Source organism: Phyllobates terribilis, unplaced genomic scaffold, assembly GCF_046119375.1.
Source record: "Phyllobates terribilis strain yellow unplaced genomic scaffold, ASM4611937v1 Scaffold_9__5_contigs__length_417890890, whole genome shotgun sequence".
NCBI lineage: Eukaryota > Metazoa > Chordata > Amphibia > Anura > Dendrobatidae > Phyllobates > Phyllobates terribilis.
Genome location: NW_027362769.1, coordinates 209,424,068 through 209,441,424, shown reverse-complemented (window position 1 = coordinate 209,441,424; position 17,357 = coordinate 209,424,068). Strand labels below are relative to the sequence as shown.

General features: G+C 42.8%; 1 protein-coding gene across 1 annotated transcript in view; it reads left to right on the top strand.

Moving 5' to 3' along the window:
* TMC5 (transmembrane channel like 5) overlaps window positions 1-13,754 on the top strand; it is a 119,471-nt gene extending 105,717 nt beyond the window's left edge. Inside the window, exons 13-22 of the mRNA XM_073647630.1 lie at window positions 2,230-2,308; window positions 4,795-4,892; window positions 4,973-5,068; window positions 7,235-7,310; window positions 7,718-7,851; window positions 8,698-8,871; window positions 9,994-10,072; window positions 10,912-11,010; window positions 11,255-11,297; window positions 13,087-13,754. Coding sequence (XP_073503731.1) covers window positions 2,230-2,308; window positions 4,795-4,892; window positions 4,973-5,068; window positions 7,235-7,310; window positions 7,718-7,851; window positions 8,698-8,871; window positions 9,994-10,072; window positions 10,912-11,010; window positions 11,255-11,297; window positions 13,087-13,505 — 1,297 coding nt within the window. The 3' untranslated portion in view covers window positions 13,506-13,754. The remainder of the gene's footprint in view (window positions 1-2,229; window positions 2,309-4,794; window positions 4,893-4,972; window positions 5,069-7,234; window positions 7,311-7,717; window positions 7,852-8,697; window positions 8,872-9,993; window positions 10,073-10,911; window positions 11,011-11,254; window positions 11,298-13,086) is intronic.
* Window positions 13,755-17,357: the final 3,603 nt, after the last annotated feature.

Below are 17,357 nucleotides of genomic sequence, written 5' to 3'. Positions count from 1 at the left end.
CAATTATGACCTGACTACCTGTCACCTACCGTGCAGCTAATCAGTGGTGGTAGATGTCAGGTCACTGGTAGTCGTCGTCATGTCATCAGTTCTTGTCCAAAAAAGCAGGGAGCAGATTCCTGTGGTATGTTTTCTTTTTTACACCATGGTACAGCAGTTTATCATTGTTTACTTTACCAATATACTGGAAAACCCCTTAAATACTGCAAAAACCATTGAATGTGTCTGTTCACACAATGTCTGTGACACAATTCCTTCCAGTCCTTATCTTCCTGCCTGATAATGTAACATCCCTGGCGGCATGCTTGTATGGCTTACCATCTCCCACCATGCAAGACCGCAATCTTACCTTTCAAGCCAGGCTGCACACTTTGCTCCAGTACCTGCTGTTTGTATGTCTCTTGTTTGCTGGCTTAGGGCGTCAGCGCTGTTGCTTTCTGATTCTTAAAGTTACAGTGTTCGCAGTCCTAATGCGTCCCCAGCCTATTGCTGTGAGTCACTGGATACTTAAACCCCCTCCACCCAGTAGGAGGTGCCTGAGAAACACTTTCTTACAGTATGTTCTGTGCAACTGTGAGTTGCCAGGTCCTGTCCTGAGTCTAGTCTGTTTCCGCCACCCTGGGGGCTGAGTACCCAGGGCCGCTACCTGTATCTCTGACTTCTAGTCTGTTTCCGCCACCCTTGGGCTGAGTACCCAGGCTCGTTCCTGTATCTTGTTCCTGGTTCAGATCCTGTCTGAACAGTGTCCTAGTCCGTTACTTGTTTGTCTCTATGTCTGTATCTTCCCTTTTTCCTGCAGTATCTGAACCTGCACCTAACTCCAACTCGTTGTCTCTGTACTTCTGTTTGTGAGTTTTGTGTCTACTCGCTACTTCATTGCAAGTAATTTGTGTGTATCTGGTTCTGCTCGTTCTGTTTTCCTGCCTCTGTATCTAACTCCTGTGTTCCAGCTATCTTCTTGTGCTTTCCTGTCTGTTCCATGTGAACAGAGCCCTGTCCTGTCTACCGCATCTGCGGGTTTTGCTTTGCTCTGCTTGCTCACCGCACCTGCGGTTTTGCTCTGCTTTGCTTGTTCACCGCATCTGCGGGTTTTGCTCTCTTTGCTTGTTCACCGCATCTCCGGTTTTGCTCTGCTTTGCTTGTTCACCGCATCTGCGGGTTTTGCTCTGCTTTGCTTGTTCACCGCATCTGCGGGTTTTGCTCTGCTTTGCTTGTTCACCGCATCTGCGGGTTTTGCTCTGCTTTGCTTGTTCACCGCATCTGCGGTTTTGCTCTTCTTTGCTTGTTCACCGCATCTGCGGTTTTGCTCTGCTTTGCTTGTTCACCGCATCTGCGAGTTTTGCTTTGCTTGTTCACCGCATCTGCGGGTTTTGCTCTGCCTTCGTTCCTACTTGCCAGTACTCGCCGGTCTGCATGTCAGCCGTGCCTGCCTGTGCCCACCTGTCTGCATGCCAGCCGTGCCTGCCAGTACCCACCAGTCAATATGCCAGTTTAACCTGCCTGTTCCTGCATTCCCCGTGGGTCAACAGCTGTGACCGGGGTCTGACCTGGAGTAGCACCTGGTCCCTCTGCTCGGTTCCTCCCTGGTTCACGGAGTCGACTGAGCCGCCGTGTGACCTTGGTCGGATCGGGTTGATACTTAGTTACTCCCCTCCAGGCACTCCTCGGTTCATGGTACAGTGGGATCACTAATCACGCTCACGCCAGTCAGTCCGGGCGCGAGCGTAACAGATAATACTCTGCACTGTTAGTTCGGAAAGTTTCTGACCTGTGTTTAGTTTCTCTCTTGATCTGAATCCTGTTAAGTTGCCTTCTGTCAGATCCAGATAACACACCACCTTTCTCTTCGGCTTCAGCCAGACTACAATAACAAGTTCCCCACAATCCCCCTGGGGCTTTGCTAAAACACTCCCTGTCTCCTGTGACTTTGTTAACCCCTCTAGCTGCTGGATGCTTCTGAAGCACAACACTACCTGTTTCCTGTGCTTGTGTTATTTGTGACAGTTGCTGGATGCTTTTGAAGCAACAGCACTACTTCTGCATGTCACATAAGCACCTTGGCACATCTTGGGTATTTACCGCTCCACTTCCCAAGTCATAGTTTCAGTGAACAGTTACTATTGGTAATAGGGAGTTAGTGTGGTTTTTATACACAAAGGCTTGATCTTGCTTTGAAACAGTATAATAAGTGAAAATGCAATACAATATCAGTATATTATGTCTTCCCAGAAATGTCCTTCTGAAATTTTCAATTATTGGTATTTTGTGTTACTACTGGCTGGAGAAAATTGCACAGAGCGATCGAGAGGTAAGTTTTATTATTTATACAAAGGTGGCTTATTTCTTTGAGAGGAGGCAACCAATGGATGTCATTCTATGTAGCACTAAGGGGGCATTAATACTTTCTAAAGTAAGCATTCTGGGGGCATTATTACTGGGTTAGGAAGAGCAATACCTGGCTTGCCCTTGGTGCTGGCAAACCATGTGATGCTACTGCTTTTATACATTGCTATTAAAAAGAATGGCACAATTTATAAAAAAAAAAAAACGCTAAAAAACACACATTTTTGCTTAGTTTTAATAATTAGTAAAGAAACATGGACGCTCCTATTCTTATATTGTGTGGCCCTCTCATTTTTACGACACCCATTAAAACTGGCCAAAAAACAAACATGAATAGTCATGTCAATGACTGTTCACACAATATATTAACGGGTAATTATTTTATCAGCAAGATCATGTTGACTTGTAGAAACTTTAGGTCACACAAGCATTGTTCAGAACAATGGAAAGAACATAGGAACTCTTAATATGAGGCATTAAGGAAGCACAACTATAATAACATTCATAGATTGCAAACTATCAGCACAGTCACCATTTTCCTTATTCCTTATACAATAACAATAAGATATTTGTTGTCAGATTCAGCAGTAATTGGTGAGATTTGCTGACAAATTAATGTATTTGCCCTCTTTGCAGTAAATGTCCGCCTTTGAAGTCCACCTTATTAAATCAAATAATCAATTATCAATCTAAATATATAAATAAATAATATATAATCATTATAAATATAGAAATAAATAATAATCAATCTAAATATATCTAAAATTTTTCGCTAATTTGTTTCCTAGTATATCTCTCTCTTAATATATTGCAATCATCATAATATATAGCACTGTGTACTTACAATTGCTCATTTTGCCTTTCTACCCAGTTAATTCTTCTCTTTTCTCTGCTCTATGTACAATCAGGTAGCATCTTGTCCCTGCATGAGTCATCCTGTTCTTCTTCAACTCCTGACCCAGTGATCCAGCTGTTCCGCTCCTCACCTGGCCAGGGACTTTTGCAGTGACTTATGACTTGTGCAGACAAAATTGACCTCATGTTTCTACATAGAGCTTAGAAGGTTTCAGCTAGTCAGTTGTTAATCACTTAGTGTCACAGACCTAATGTAAAACAGAAGAATTAACTGGGTAGAAGGGCAAAAAGAAGTGCAAGTAAATTGAGGAGAATGGATATGTCTAGTCGTGGAATGTGGCTGAAAGTATGCAAATTGCATACTTGTGGTGACATGACCACCCGCTCCTGGTTCTGGAGAATCCTCATAGGCAGTGAGCACTGTGAGGATTCACAAGTCTGCAAGTCACATAGATTGACTGCAGACTTGTACCCCAAAAGGACAACCCCTTTAAGTAGATAGGAGCTAATAAATTCGTAGGGCCCTGATCTAGCTGCCAGGTCAGTATTCCATGGCTGATGCTGGTTAGGACCTCAGAGGTCCATCACATCACATCATAATAGCTCATCAAAGCTATGGTGGAGATGCTGGCAGATAGAAGGCTATTCGTAGAGCTAGTCCAGCGGCTATAGAATTCTGCCATGGACACTTGACCAGGGTTCTGCAAATTGATTCACTCATTTCTACTATTCAGTTACATAAACAATACACCTTAATAAAATAATACATGTTTTAGGTATCTCAGAAGGAACTGTCAGCACAGAATGACTGTTCAGACTAAGTCCCGCCGCTCTGTGCTTCACAGCAGGGCCAATAATTTATATACACGTTCCCACCTGCTTGTTTTCTCTCTATCTCAACCCTCCTGTTATTTGATTGACCAATCTGGCTTCATAGAGCCAGAGAAGAGCAGAGATGGATGGAAAACAAGCAGGTGCAAAGTGTATTTAAATGATTGGCCCAACCATGAAGCAACGAGCGCCTGTACTTGGTTTGTACAGTCATTCTGTGCTGGCAGAGTCCCTTTAAGAAATGGAGGCTTGAATTTTGTACATTTAAAGGGAATCTGTCAGCAGGTTTTTGGTATTTAATCTGAAGACACCAAGAGAGGCTGAGACATTGAATTTAGGGATGTGTCACTTGTCAAAATGTGTGCTGTTATTTCTTAACTGTGAAGGATTTAGTACTAAGAGATTAACATTGCCGGACCAGTCCGGCAACTAAGCATCTCACTGTCTATGAACTTTGTACATGGAGAACCTGTTGTGGGCGGGGTTAGCTGTGATGTGGGCAGTGTTAGCTTTCTCAGCTCTGCTTTATTCTAAATCTAAAAGCTCTGATTGTGTCAGAACGGCTGCACCCAGTAATCTAAGTGATGCCTCATTGGATTCAGCTTCTCTTTGCCTACATCAAGCTGCTCTTGGAAGCAAAAACCTGCTGACAGGTTCCCTTTAAGTGTAAACCCAATTTTCCCCTCCAACAGTATGAGAAATGCCTCAGTAACAATTACAATGAGAAGTGACCATTTTTCCACATTTGTGACATTCTTTCTATAGTGCTGGGAATCTTATATTGGACAAGACATCTATCGTCTGGTTGTGATCGATTTTCTCTTTGTGCTGTTTGGTTCCTTCTTTGGAGAGTTTCTGAGAAAGTAAGTTATGTGTCCTTGTACATGTAAGTCTGGGGTCCTTGTTGTAATTGAAAGTTTACGTATGAACATATTTTTTATAGGATAATTGGAACATACTGCTGTAAAACATTAGGAATCCCTGAATTTGATATTGCGAGGAACGTTTTGGATCTGATTTATGCACAGACATTGGCCTGGTATGTAAATGACTCGCCCCCTGGGCCGTGGGGTACCCGGAACCGGGCTTCTGTACGATGCTGGGGGGTAGTAGTGGTGGCAACCCGGTCCCGTGGCTCAGGGTGGTCAGACCAAATGGCGGCAGTCTATTTATCAGTGTTTTGAATGTCCGACTACGCCACCCGTGGATTGCGGTCAGAGATAACCGCCGCTGCGAGGCAGACCGCTGAGGCTGGTGTTGGTGTGCTGCACAGGGGTAGGATAACTCCCCACGGGAAGAGTGTAGCCTCAGGGCAGTGTAGGTGAATGCTGGGGGTGATGGTGCCGGCGCAGCAAAGATCACACTGAGTCCAATGGTGCAGTCCAGGGTTTTTACTGGTTTTTACTCACAGTTGTTATCCAAGTCACTTCTGTCAGCAATGACTGCCCAAGCCGTGCTGCGTCCACCAGGTGAGGGGCTCGGTCAACCCCCAGGCAATTCAGGAATATGGCACAGGACCCCCTTCTGTCCTTTCTCTGGCCTCTCGTGCCCCACCAGTGACCAAACTTCTGTCCAGCTACCGCGGACTGTGTCGGGTAAGCGCTGGCCTCCGCTTCCCGATATCCTATATGGCGCCTTCCTAGCAGGTTTGGCGGGGGGTCGCACCAATAAATGATCACGACCTCCGGTTCTTGGCTGAGGGATAATTTACCTCCACCAACTTGGGAATCTGGTACCCTTCCACAGCCTGACCCTTCACCCGATATAACGCGGGTTTGCAACGGTTGCTGTCCGTTCTGCTCTCTTAGGGTCCCTTCTGCCTTCTTGTTTCTGGAGCCCTTCCACTCCTCTGTCTCTTCTCCTTCCTTCCTTCTCCTTCTCCTCTTTTCCTCTCTGGCCCCGGCCTTCTCTCTAGGCCTGCCTCGTGGAGCTGAGCTCAGGCTGAGCCTCGGCTCCCTGTCAGCTCTCTACTCCTTCACTCTGCTCTGCTTCTCCGAACTGAACTCTCTGACTAAGATGGCTCCCACCTTTTATCTGCTTCTCTGTGTCTGAGCTCAGATGACCTGCACCCAATGAGCTCCTTCCTATGCTCCAGAAACCATCCCCTTCTGCTCCTACATCACTGGGTTCTTTCCCCCCTTCCCACTCCAGCCAGGGACATGGTCAGTTGTGCCTGCATAAATGGGAGCACCGTCGAGCTGTCCCCCGGAAATGGGGAGTGTATGTGTGTGCAGCTAACTGAGCCCTGGTCCACACTCCATCCTTACCTGGGAGTGGAATATCACACCTCTGGGTGAGGTGCAATACCCTTGTAGCAACCGAGCCCTCGGGGCGCTACATAAACATGTTCTTAATATTTTAGTATTATCCGCCTTACACAAGTTACTACCTGTATGTCATGTCATCAATGTTAGAATTCATTTAACTACAAAAAGAATGTAAAAGAGTGGATATGATCTCTAACAAAAACATAGTGGCTTCATACTCTGGATCAGTGTTAGATATTTCTAAAAGGAATATTAAAACTTTCTTCTGCAGGACTGACGGTGATAGAGCTCAACTGTCTCTACTAGTTCTATAGTTAGTGAATGGAACGGTATCCATGCATGGATGGGACTTAAAGACCTAGACCTCTTGTTCTGAGAATGAGTGGTTGTCCGCCAGCACTCAGATGGGGAATCAGGATTGACGGACCGGTGGAAGTTCGGGTTCTAGTACCTGACCTGAACTTTTGAGAAAGTTCGGTTCGGGTACCAAAACAGTACCCAAACTTCCATCAAAAGCCAAACCCCATTTAAAAAAATGGAGACCTGAACTTTTAAGAAAATAAAAAATCTGTCTCTCTCCTCTGCGATACCATGGACTTGCCCCAAACACTGCACTCGACTCCAAGAGAAAGTCCGTGTTCGGCGTTCAGATCTGAATTGTGACATTTCTGTTTGGGCTTGCCCATCTCTAATGGGGAATCATAAAGATGAAAAATTGCTGTTTTTCCCAAAAAAATGTATTACATATCGTTTAAATATGATTGTACAATTGATTTATGCATAGTTTATTGAAATGCTTGTGACTTTTTAATATATCTTTCTATATTTAAAAGCACACTTCTCAGGCATGGTTTAGCAAAGGCAAACATACTAATATGTCTACTCATACAGCCCTATAGCAATATCTATGTTATTTATGTTATTTTTATCTTTTACAGGATCGGAATCTTCTTCTCACCTTTACTACCAATATTACAGATGATCAAACTGTTCATAATATTTTATGTTAAAAAGGTAATACATTAAAATGCATTATAAAAACATTTATTACCAAATAAAATATATCTTCACATTTAAGTACAGCCTAAAAATAAAGACAACTAAACACAGCCTGTAAATAAATACAGGGACAGTCTTTACAGGATAACAGAGAAACACCGCCACAGAAAAAAAAGAAAAAAATTGTAGCGTTAACTAATGTATTAGAGAATGACATTATTTTTCTTCAGGCATTATGGGGTTTCAGAAACTGACTTAAGCTTCAAATAGTATTCTTGTCCAGAACATGTGAGCCTATGATATAAGGAAAGCAATAAACATAAATTATATAATTCCAGTAAATTGACTAAGAAAATGGAAATCAAAGTAAAGGTCACTGTGTGGAGACCCAGACAAATATTGTAATTTTTATCACTACCTAGGTGAGCCTAATGATGAACTGTATTCCTCCTCGGAGAGCCTGGAGAGCATCACAGATGACCACAGTCTTCATTTTCCTCCTTTTTTTCCCATCATTTGTTGGAGTTCTCTCTGTTGTTGGGGTCACTTTGTGGAGGTAAAGAAATAACTGCAAGCTTCTCTTATCAAACTAAAGTCATTTCTTTCCATATTGTTGAAGGAAACATTTTACAAAGTTAAAGTTATGGATGGTAATATCTTCTAAAGTTTAGAGGACTGTTCACTTTGCCTGGCATCAAGCTGAAAACAACAGTTGGGAGGAGCAGTATGAGGAGATTCTTGGAGTGATCTGCTTTTGGCCAATTTGCATTGCTAAGAACACTCCCATGGTTGATTGTCTGACATACAGCAGAATAATTCTCCCTAATATTATTTTTAGTGTCCAATTTCGGCAGTTTGTAGCCCACTAAACTTTTTTGAGAGCTGAACAGGAGAGCTTCGCACTTAGTATGTGACCTTCTTTGTAATGCTCATGTCTCTCACCACAACACTGTTTAAATATTCCAAGTCTATTTTCATCATAAAAAACACTTCATGGGGCAGATATTGACGCGATGAGGTCCATTTGTGTTTGGGCCATGATGAACAATCATGACGTGATATAGGCTTCCTTCACGAAATGCGTTGTCAATGCACCCTCAAAACTGGGACTGTTAGGAGTAAAGTAGGTGGCCCTGGCAGTTAGTTCCACAAAATGGGCTTATTATAGGAGAAGTGTGGAATGAGAGGGTGTAATAAGAAAGATTAGAGAGGATGAGAGTCGCCTGAGTGGGTTGGTAGATGTAGATGTGAGCAGAGATCTACGATAATGAAGAGTTGTGGAGACTTTTGAGCAGATAAGGACGGAGTTATAAGCAAGATTTACAATTCATTTACTTTCAGTCTTATTTATTTTGTTTCGCCTTACTTTGTTTCTTCTAAAGTTTCTTGTTTCTGATTTTAGACGTAAGCCTTCAGAGTTGTGTGGACCTTTCCGGACTCTGCCTACTCCATACGACTCAATTAATACATGGATAAATTCTATAAGAATTTTTGAAAATGCAACATGGGTCGTGTGGATTTACAACAACTTGGTTGAAAGTGTCCTGTTCTTTTACATTCTCACCTTGATTGTCTTGTAAGTATAATATAGCGTCCCATGAATATGGCAACCATCTGGCCTTATATAAAGTGCTCCACTCTTTACAACAACCAGTCTCAACTAACCATTGTGTGATCTGTGATCATATTAATATGGACACAACTACTGTCATTCTACACAGGTTCTATAGTATAAGAACAGGAAAATCTAATATTTTTAGGTATTTTATTGCTGCACTGCCCAAAAAATTAGTTTGGTCATGAGCCCAGGCTCATAGTTAAAAAATAAGCTATTGGTTTCATGAATACATATTTACCATCCTTACAATTTTTGGTAAAAAATTATATCTTTTAGGGATTGACTGGTGTGAATTCTCCTGCAGAGGTTAGGCCACTGTGCAGTATTTGGTCCCCTGTGCAGAGCTGGGAAAAAAAAAAAAAAAATGGATTTATGACCACTATTTTCTTTATGGTCATCTTCATTTTTTGTAAAAGTGAGCTTTTTTGTGCCTTGAACTGGTCTAAATTCTCTTGGTAGGGCCAGGTGTTTTTATTCTATGTTTTTGAGTATTGTAACTGAGTAGTGGACAGTTGTCCCCTTTCAGAAAACTTTTGCCACCCTGCTCAGTTGTAAAAAACAAACTGCGTTTTATTTATCCACCCTTGGTCCAATGCTATGTTTCTGGCACTGCTTCGGTGATTGTGTATAGTCTACAGCACTGCAGCCAATCACTGGGCTCAATGGCTCTACTGATGTATGGCATGGGCCACTGACCTTACTGATTGACTGCAGCGCTGTCAATATGACTTCACCACAACAGAGCCTGGGGCAACGCCAAAGACACTGGACCCACAGGGAGTAAGTAAAGTGTGTTGTTTTTTTTTACAATGAATTTATTCAGCAGACAAAAGTTTTTTGAAAGTGGACAAACCATTTACAGTTAGTACCTGACTGGTTGGGACATTGGTGATTCGCGGCTATACAATGCATGCCCATGTGCTGCAGTTGTATGAAGAAGTAAGGTATCGGGTGGACGGTCGGAGTTTTAGTTGGTCTTGATTTGTATATACATATCTGAACAGAGCAGGTATAGGTTTTGTGCACTTTATGGTTATATCACAGGTGACATCAGACTAATTATTTTCCATTTTGCCACAGAATCATTTCATATCTTTACTGGCAAATTGTCCAAGGAAGGAAGATAATGGTGAAGTTGCTGCTCACACAGATAGCTAATGTAAGTATATACATGGGAAAACTGATCTGGATTCAAAATGTAAAGTTAAAGGGAGTGTCTGGGATTTTTATATTGATGACGTAACATTAGCATATACCAAAAATATCAGTTCAGTGGAGGTCCATCTCTTAGTAGGTCTACCTCTATGATCAGCTCTTTGAAGAAGTCACAGCACTCCTGTGAGCGGTGTGTCCCCTTCACTATTTACACCATGCACACAGCACACCGTATATTAACTGTAAGTGGCGGCTGTAAGAACGCCCCCGCACTTTGATTGACAAGCAGCTCTGGTGCATCTGTTCTGTGAGCGGTAACTCTAGCAGCTCTGTGCACACTGCCATGACTAAAAGCTGATGAGGAAATAAGTACATTTTATCCCGGTACCCACACTTTTGGTAAGGCGGCCAGACGACATTGTAATGCTATTTACCTGTGGATTAACGCCATATCTGCAGGTAAATAGCATTTTCCGAGGTGATAGGTTCCCTTTAAAAGCCACTTTAGGCTACAAAACCTCCCCAAAAAGGGAGCGTTTCATGAAGCGGTTTCCGTTTGAAAAACTTACTGGATTTGTTCTCAAAACTCTCAATCTGAACATAGCCTAACCATGCATTAGTGTATATGGCTTCTTTTCCAGTGATATGTTGTGTATTTGACTTGAAATATATGATATACTGGTACAAAAAACAGTGTCGCTTCTCAGGACTGCTATGGCCCCTTTAAATAGCTGATCAGAATGGGTGCTAGGGGTCTCTCCCCTACTAATCAAATATTGATGGCCCATATACCCATAAACCTGTCTAGAATCATTACTAATAATTTTATTCTGACTTTTTCAGGAAGGTAAAGACAAATCGTTTTTGCTTGAAGGGCTGAGAAAATCACAGAAACCAAGTGAAAGAAAGGGTGGTGCACCGCATCAAATGCCACAAAGACAGGTTAGGAACCTGAATTTCTTTACAAAACGTATTGTTAGTCTCACCTTTATCTAGTTAAACCCCAAAAATCAAATCAGTGGCCACAGACTCAAACATTTGGTCATGATTAGGTAAATATTCCTTAACTGGATAACGAACACTCAACCATATTTCCATCAACTGCAAGCGATGATGTAGCATGAATTCTATTGTGTCTCATGGTTGCTTTATACATTTACTGTTAACTACTTGTGTAATATTCTAGGTTCAGCAGTCACATAGAAGTGAAGACCAGCAGATGGGTCGTGGTAAGTTACAAATTCTTTGAACATTTTTTTATCTTTAGCGGTGTACTGGACAAGGGTCACTGGGGCCTCTAAAATGCTAAAGTTGTCACATCTGCTGACAGCAGCTTCTAATCGCCTATATAGATGCTGATCCCTGTTTGTCTAGTGGCTTGTTTATACACCAATTCTGTGCTCACAGTACGATCGTTAATATGAATCTATATGCATAGAATATCATCATTATTAATAGCACATGTCCTGATTACACAAAGTAATGTGCAGCCAATGGTGATGAGTTTAATGCTGGCAGGAACGATTCAATCACCCGACCAAAGAACTCTATGCTTGTTTGTCGGGTGATTGCTCGAAGTTTACACATGCCGGTAATCTGTAAAAGAGCATTCTAATGAATGCTCATACCCATTATTGGCTCAACTAGATGGGTCTTAAGAAGAGAAGGCACTTTGTTGTGAAGGAGTCATTGTTGATAACCTGAAAGGGGATTGTCCAGCGTTAGGAAAAAAAATGGATGCTCACTTCTAAAAGCCGCACCACATCTGCCCACAGGTTGTCTGGTATTGCAGTTAAAGGGAATCTGTCAGCAGGTTTTTGCCACATTATCTGTGAGCAGCATAATGTAGGCAAAGAGACCCTGAATCCAATGATGTATCACTTAGATTACTGGGTGCAGCAGTTCTGACACAATCAGGGCTTTTAGATTTAGCAATGCAGCAGAGCTGAGGAAGCTAACCCCACCCACACCAGGCTCTGTATATACAATGTCCATAGACAGTGAGCTGCTTCTCACAGGAGGGGGCGTTGCTGGACTAGTGTAGTCCCGCGATGCTAATCACAAGTGATAAAACCTTCACTACAGAGGGTAATAAGTGACATATCATCTAACTCTGTGTCTAGCCTCTATCTCCTGCTGTCTTCAGATTACATAGCAATAACATGCTGACAGATTCCCTTTAAGGCTCATTTACTTCAATAAAGTTTAATTGCATTACAAGACACAATCTTTGGGCATGCACAGGGCTGTTGCTGGAATAAAGCAGCCATGTCTTTCTAATCCCCTACACCTCTTTTAATGTGTTATCACAGTATTCATGCTTGACACCAACAACTTAAATTTGGGTGGAAAAGGCAACATGCTGTTTGTCGTCTCCTTTCAAGTGAGCAATGGTCTACTCCATGGGTCAAAATTTTGCCATACTGGTGGGGTGGAGGATGGTTTTGTTCTTGTTTTGTTATCTGCTTAAATGTATTATTGAAATTTATTTAATAAAGGAATATTAAAAAAAGAAAGCCCTGATGAATGTAATATATGACAGGCATTGAATCTCCTTTTGTAATGCAGCCAGCACTTGAGGTGTACTGTATACTACAGACATAGTTATACAGCTTCCATTGAACTAAATAATACATCTGTCTCCTGAGCTCCCCCTAGTGGTGGCTGCAGGAAGGCTGCATTATATCATTTAGCTTATAGCTCTGTATAAGAACACACAGCCCAGACCCCTAAAAACCTATATATTCTAAAATTAATTAGCAGAGGAAGCTGTACCTGAAAACATAATAGTGTACAAAGATGGACATTAACTGCAAGGTTTTGATAATGCATGCCAAATGAGATTTAGCAATATGTCCCAAAACGTAATTGCCATACACTGTTTTTTCATGGCGATTCTCATTTATATTGTCTAGGCAAGCTTCAGAAAGCCTTCATGATTCATTTTTATTTGCTTGTTTTGCAGTTTTTATATATTTTTTTCAGTGTTTCAGGAGTCTTTTTTTTTTGTCCTTACAGAATCCAGACCGCAAAGTGGTGGTGAGACCAGAGACTTGGAACTTGCTAGGCAGCAAATGGAAGAAGGTTCTCCCACAAATAATCATAATTCTGATAATTCAAACGCAATGATGATGATTATGAGGGCAAGGCAACAGGCTGAATATGAAGAACTGCAGCCTAGGTATGGAGAAGCAGATAGAGATGCAATGGAGATGGCGGTAAGAGCTGGACCAAATGATGCATATGAGCAAGAGCAACACCGGCACAATGTAGAACAAGCTCAAGACACTGACAGTCGGCAGCCTTGGAGGCGCACAAATTCATCAGGTGCTAGACCGATGGATGGTTATGAAGCACAGCAGCCTTGGAGCCTACCAAAAACAGACACCTTGGCGATGGTTATGAAAGCAAGACAACAAGCCGAACTGGATCAGTAGATCCTTCCCATGAGCAAACGTTACGACTGATCTAAAAGACTCCTCATCAAACGCTTGACCTATGAAGTCAGTACGTCTCATCATCGAATCATCAAACCTTGTACACGTGTGATTATTTTACATGCTTAAAATGGAGGACAGTATGTTCAGTGAAGTTAACTGCTGTAATATACATGTTTAAGGATTAAATACCTATTTTATGTACATTGTTAATACGTAGCAAAACATTTCAAGATATTCATCAATTACACAAAATACATATTACTATATTATTTATTAAATATGAATTTTCGGAATGTTGGCCCTAGTGCAACCTTCTGTTCTTTCTTGTATTTATTACTCTTTCTTCACAGTTTATTGCTCATAATCTCTTTTTTATGTTTCTTTTGCATTGTGGACACATTTTTAGTTATGTTACACCTAGCTGTCAGGCTTGACTTTCGACATCTAAGGACATGCACCTCGTCTCACGAGGCCTACCTAGGATGACGTAGATCCACTAAACTGCTGCAGAGTTATCGGTGGGCTCAACTGAGAAAAGTCTAAGGCATTCTCTGGCTTATACTCTTTAACCCGCTGTAAGTAGACGTGGTGTTTGCTGCAGAAAACCCCTAAGTTGCTACTTACCAGAGGACCAGGGCCGGACTGGGACTGAAAATCAGCCTTGTCACTCAAACCAAAGCAGCCCACATGCAAATCACTGTTTTTAAATAGGAGTGAATCTTTTCTATGCAGCCTTTTCTGTACAGTTTGTGGGTGAGAACGCTAAGGGAGTTCAGTAGGTGAAAAATGACTGTCTTTAAAAGTTGGGAGATTCGCCATTCTGTCATTTCGCCTATGCCCCGTGACCCCGCTGAGAATTTTTGGTTTTGAAAGGGGGAACCAGAATTAGGACTTCTGCTATGCATGCCCCTAGCTGCAGGAGGACCTAAGGTCAGTGCATATTCTAATAATTATTATTTATACACTCAGCCCACCCTTCCTCCTAGTTATAGGTGTTTTTCACCCAGTAGAGCTCGCTGACTACTAACATAGCGTAATCATGTGGGGATTCGGCTTAACCAGGCGGTTCAAGCAGTTGTCACGTGACTACAAGTCATCTGTGAAACACCTTCTCATCACTTCTCATCCAATTCTCTTACTTTTCTATTGAGGGAAGCAGATGAGAATGTGTTTGGCACAGTGAGGCCTCGCTCACACTGGCATATAACATAGCTGAGTGCTAGCCGATGTTTTATCGGATAGCTCTCGGACCAATGTTATACTATGGGCAGTTAAGATCTACATTCTCTATAGACCAAATCGGTCTGAAATTTGCAGCATGCTGCGAGTGACTCTGGAATTCGGATCACCCGTACACGTCTGAAACATCGGACTGCACTTGAACGTCATTCAAGTACAGTCTGATGTAAGCGAACACAGACAATGGAGGAGATGGAGAAATTCAACTCTCCATCTTCTACGCGCCTGTGATACAACTCTTATGCAAGAGAATCAGACCACAGTAAACTGACACAGATCAAATTCTGATCGGAGTGTGATCAGTCTCATTACCATAATTGATCTGATTATCATCGATCTTGTGAACGAGGCCTGAATGTTATCACCACATAAAGAAAAAATTCAAGGGGTTGTCCCCCTACTAAAAACGGCCAGTCCTCCAGCCAGTTTTGCACTAGGAGCTTATTTGGCCAAGAACATATGATTTATATAGGGACTGATTGTCCAGCACTTATAGAAATCATATGTTCTTGGACAAATAAGCTCCTAGTGCAAAACTGTCTGGAGAACTGGCCGTTTTAAGTAGGGAAAAAATGTAACCATCATCAGCCCCAAAAGTCAGCCACCAGTCAGTTCTGGACCAGAGGAGGGAAACATGAATAATATTTAAAGGGTTATCCACTACTTTAACACTGATGACCTATCCTTAGGATAGGTCATCAATGTCTGATCGGTGTTGGTGCGACACCCGGCACCCCCCGCAGATCAGCTGTTCTCGGTGCCTGTAGGAACTGCTCAGTTACAGAACTGAATAGCTCCACCTACTGTATAGTGGCCACATACGGGTACTGCACATCCACCCCTTATTGATTTGAATAGGTGATGAATGTGCAGTTCTTAGCTGCGGCCACTATACAGTAGTACAGTAGGCGGAAGGGTGCTGTGCCATAACTGAGCTGTGAGAACAGCTGATCTGAAGGATGCCAGGTGTAACAGCCACACAGATGAGACATTGATGCCCTATCCTAAGGATAAGTCATCAATGTTAAGAGTGGACAACACCTTTAAATTTACTAAATGTGTCTCTAGGCTGGAATAGAACACAAACTCACCCAGTGACCCAAACTGCTGCCGATTGGGGTAGGAACAACAACACACTGCGGATGACTGCTTGTCTGCAGCAGATTAGACAGCGGCCAGGGGCGTACATAGAAATCATGGGGCCCCATAGCAAAAGTCCTAATAGCCCTGCACATAGTATGATGGTCCCACATACAGTCCTGTACATAGTATGATGGCCCCATATACAGTCCTGCACATATGTTACATGCACGCCGCTAAGTTCAGATAGCGGCGAGACAGGTTACATGAATTCTTTGGAATCCTGGGGGAACCGTTATTCAGGGCGACCATAGACCATGTGTTGCAGCTTCTCTCAGGCACACAGGGGTATTGACCCTAAGGCACAGACATGTAGGTTGTTTAACTTGCTGACCAGACACACTTGACAAGAGTCCTCATAAATGGTAGAACAGTAGCATTTAATAAGAAGCCGCACCGCCAGTGCAAGTTAAGTCTTATGAGCAACAGGCTCAAGTGACAAACAGTACAATTTCCTTAGCAGCACAGCAGTTCACAGTCTTCCCACTAGTACAGGACCACACAGTTCTGATGCAAAAGCACATTAATGAACACAGCATTCTTTACAGCACAGTGAGATGGAGGAGGGGGGAGGGTTTGCTGAGAGAGATAATCCCTGTGACCCCATTTCTTACAGTCCTTATCTTTCTGCTTGACAATACTCTGCACTGCTAGTTCAGGAACTCTACCAGACCTGTGCTTAGCTTCACTCCTGACTTGAATCCTTTTCACTTCCATGAGCACTTCTGTCAGATGCAGAACACACACACCACCTTTCTCTTCGGCTCCAGCCAGACAGTAAACAACTTCCCCACTATCCCCCTGGGGCTCTGCTAAAACACTCCCCTTCTCCTGTGACTGTGTTAACCCTTCTAGTTGCTGCATGCGTCTGGAGCACAACACTTCCTTTCTCATGTGCTTGTGTTACTTCTAATAGTTCCTGAATGCTTTTAAAGCAACAGCACTACTTCTGCATGTCACACATAGTATGATTGCCCCACATACAATCCTGCACATATGATGTCCCCACATATAGTACTGCACATAGTATGATGGTCCCGCATATAGTCCTGCACATACTATGATGGCCCCACATAGAGTCCTGCACATAGTATGATAGCTCCACATACAATCCTGCACATAGTAAGATGGTCTCGCATACAGTCCTGCACATAGTATGATGGCCCCGCATACAGTCCTGCAGATAGTATGATGGCCCCGCATAGAGTTCTAGACATAGTGTGATAGCCCTGCATAGAGTTCTAGACATAGTGTGATGGCCCCACATACAGTCCTGCACATAGTATGATGGCCCCGCATATAGTCCTGCACATAGTATGATGGCCCCGCATACTGTCCTGCACATAGTATGATGGCCCCGCATACAGTCCTGCACATAGTATGACTTGCCCCGCATACAGTCCTGCACATAGTATGATGGCCCCGCATACAGTCCTGCACATAGTATGATGGCCCCGCATACAGTCCTGC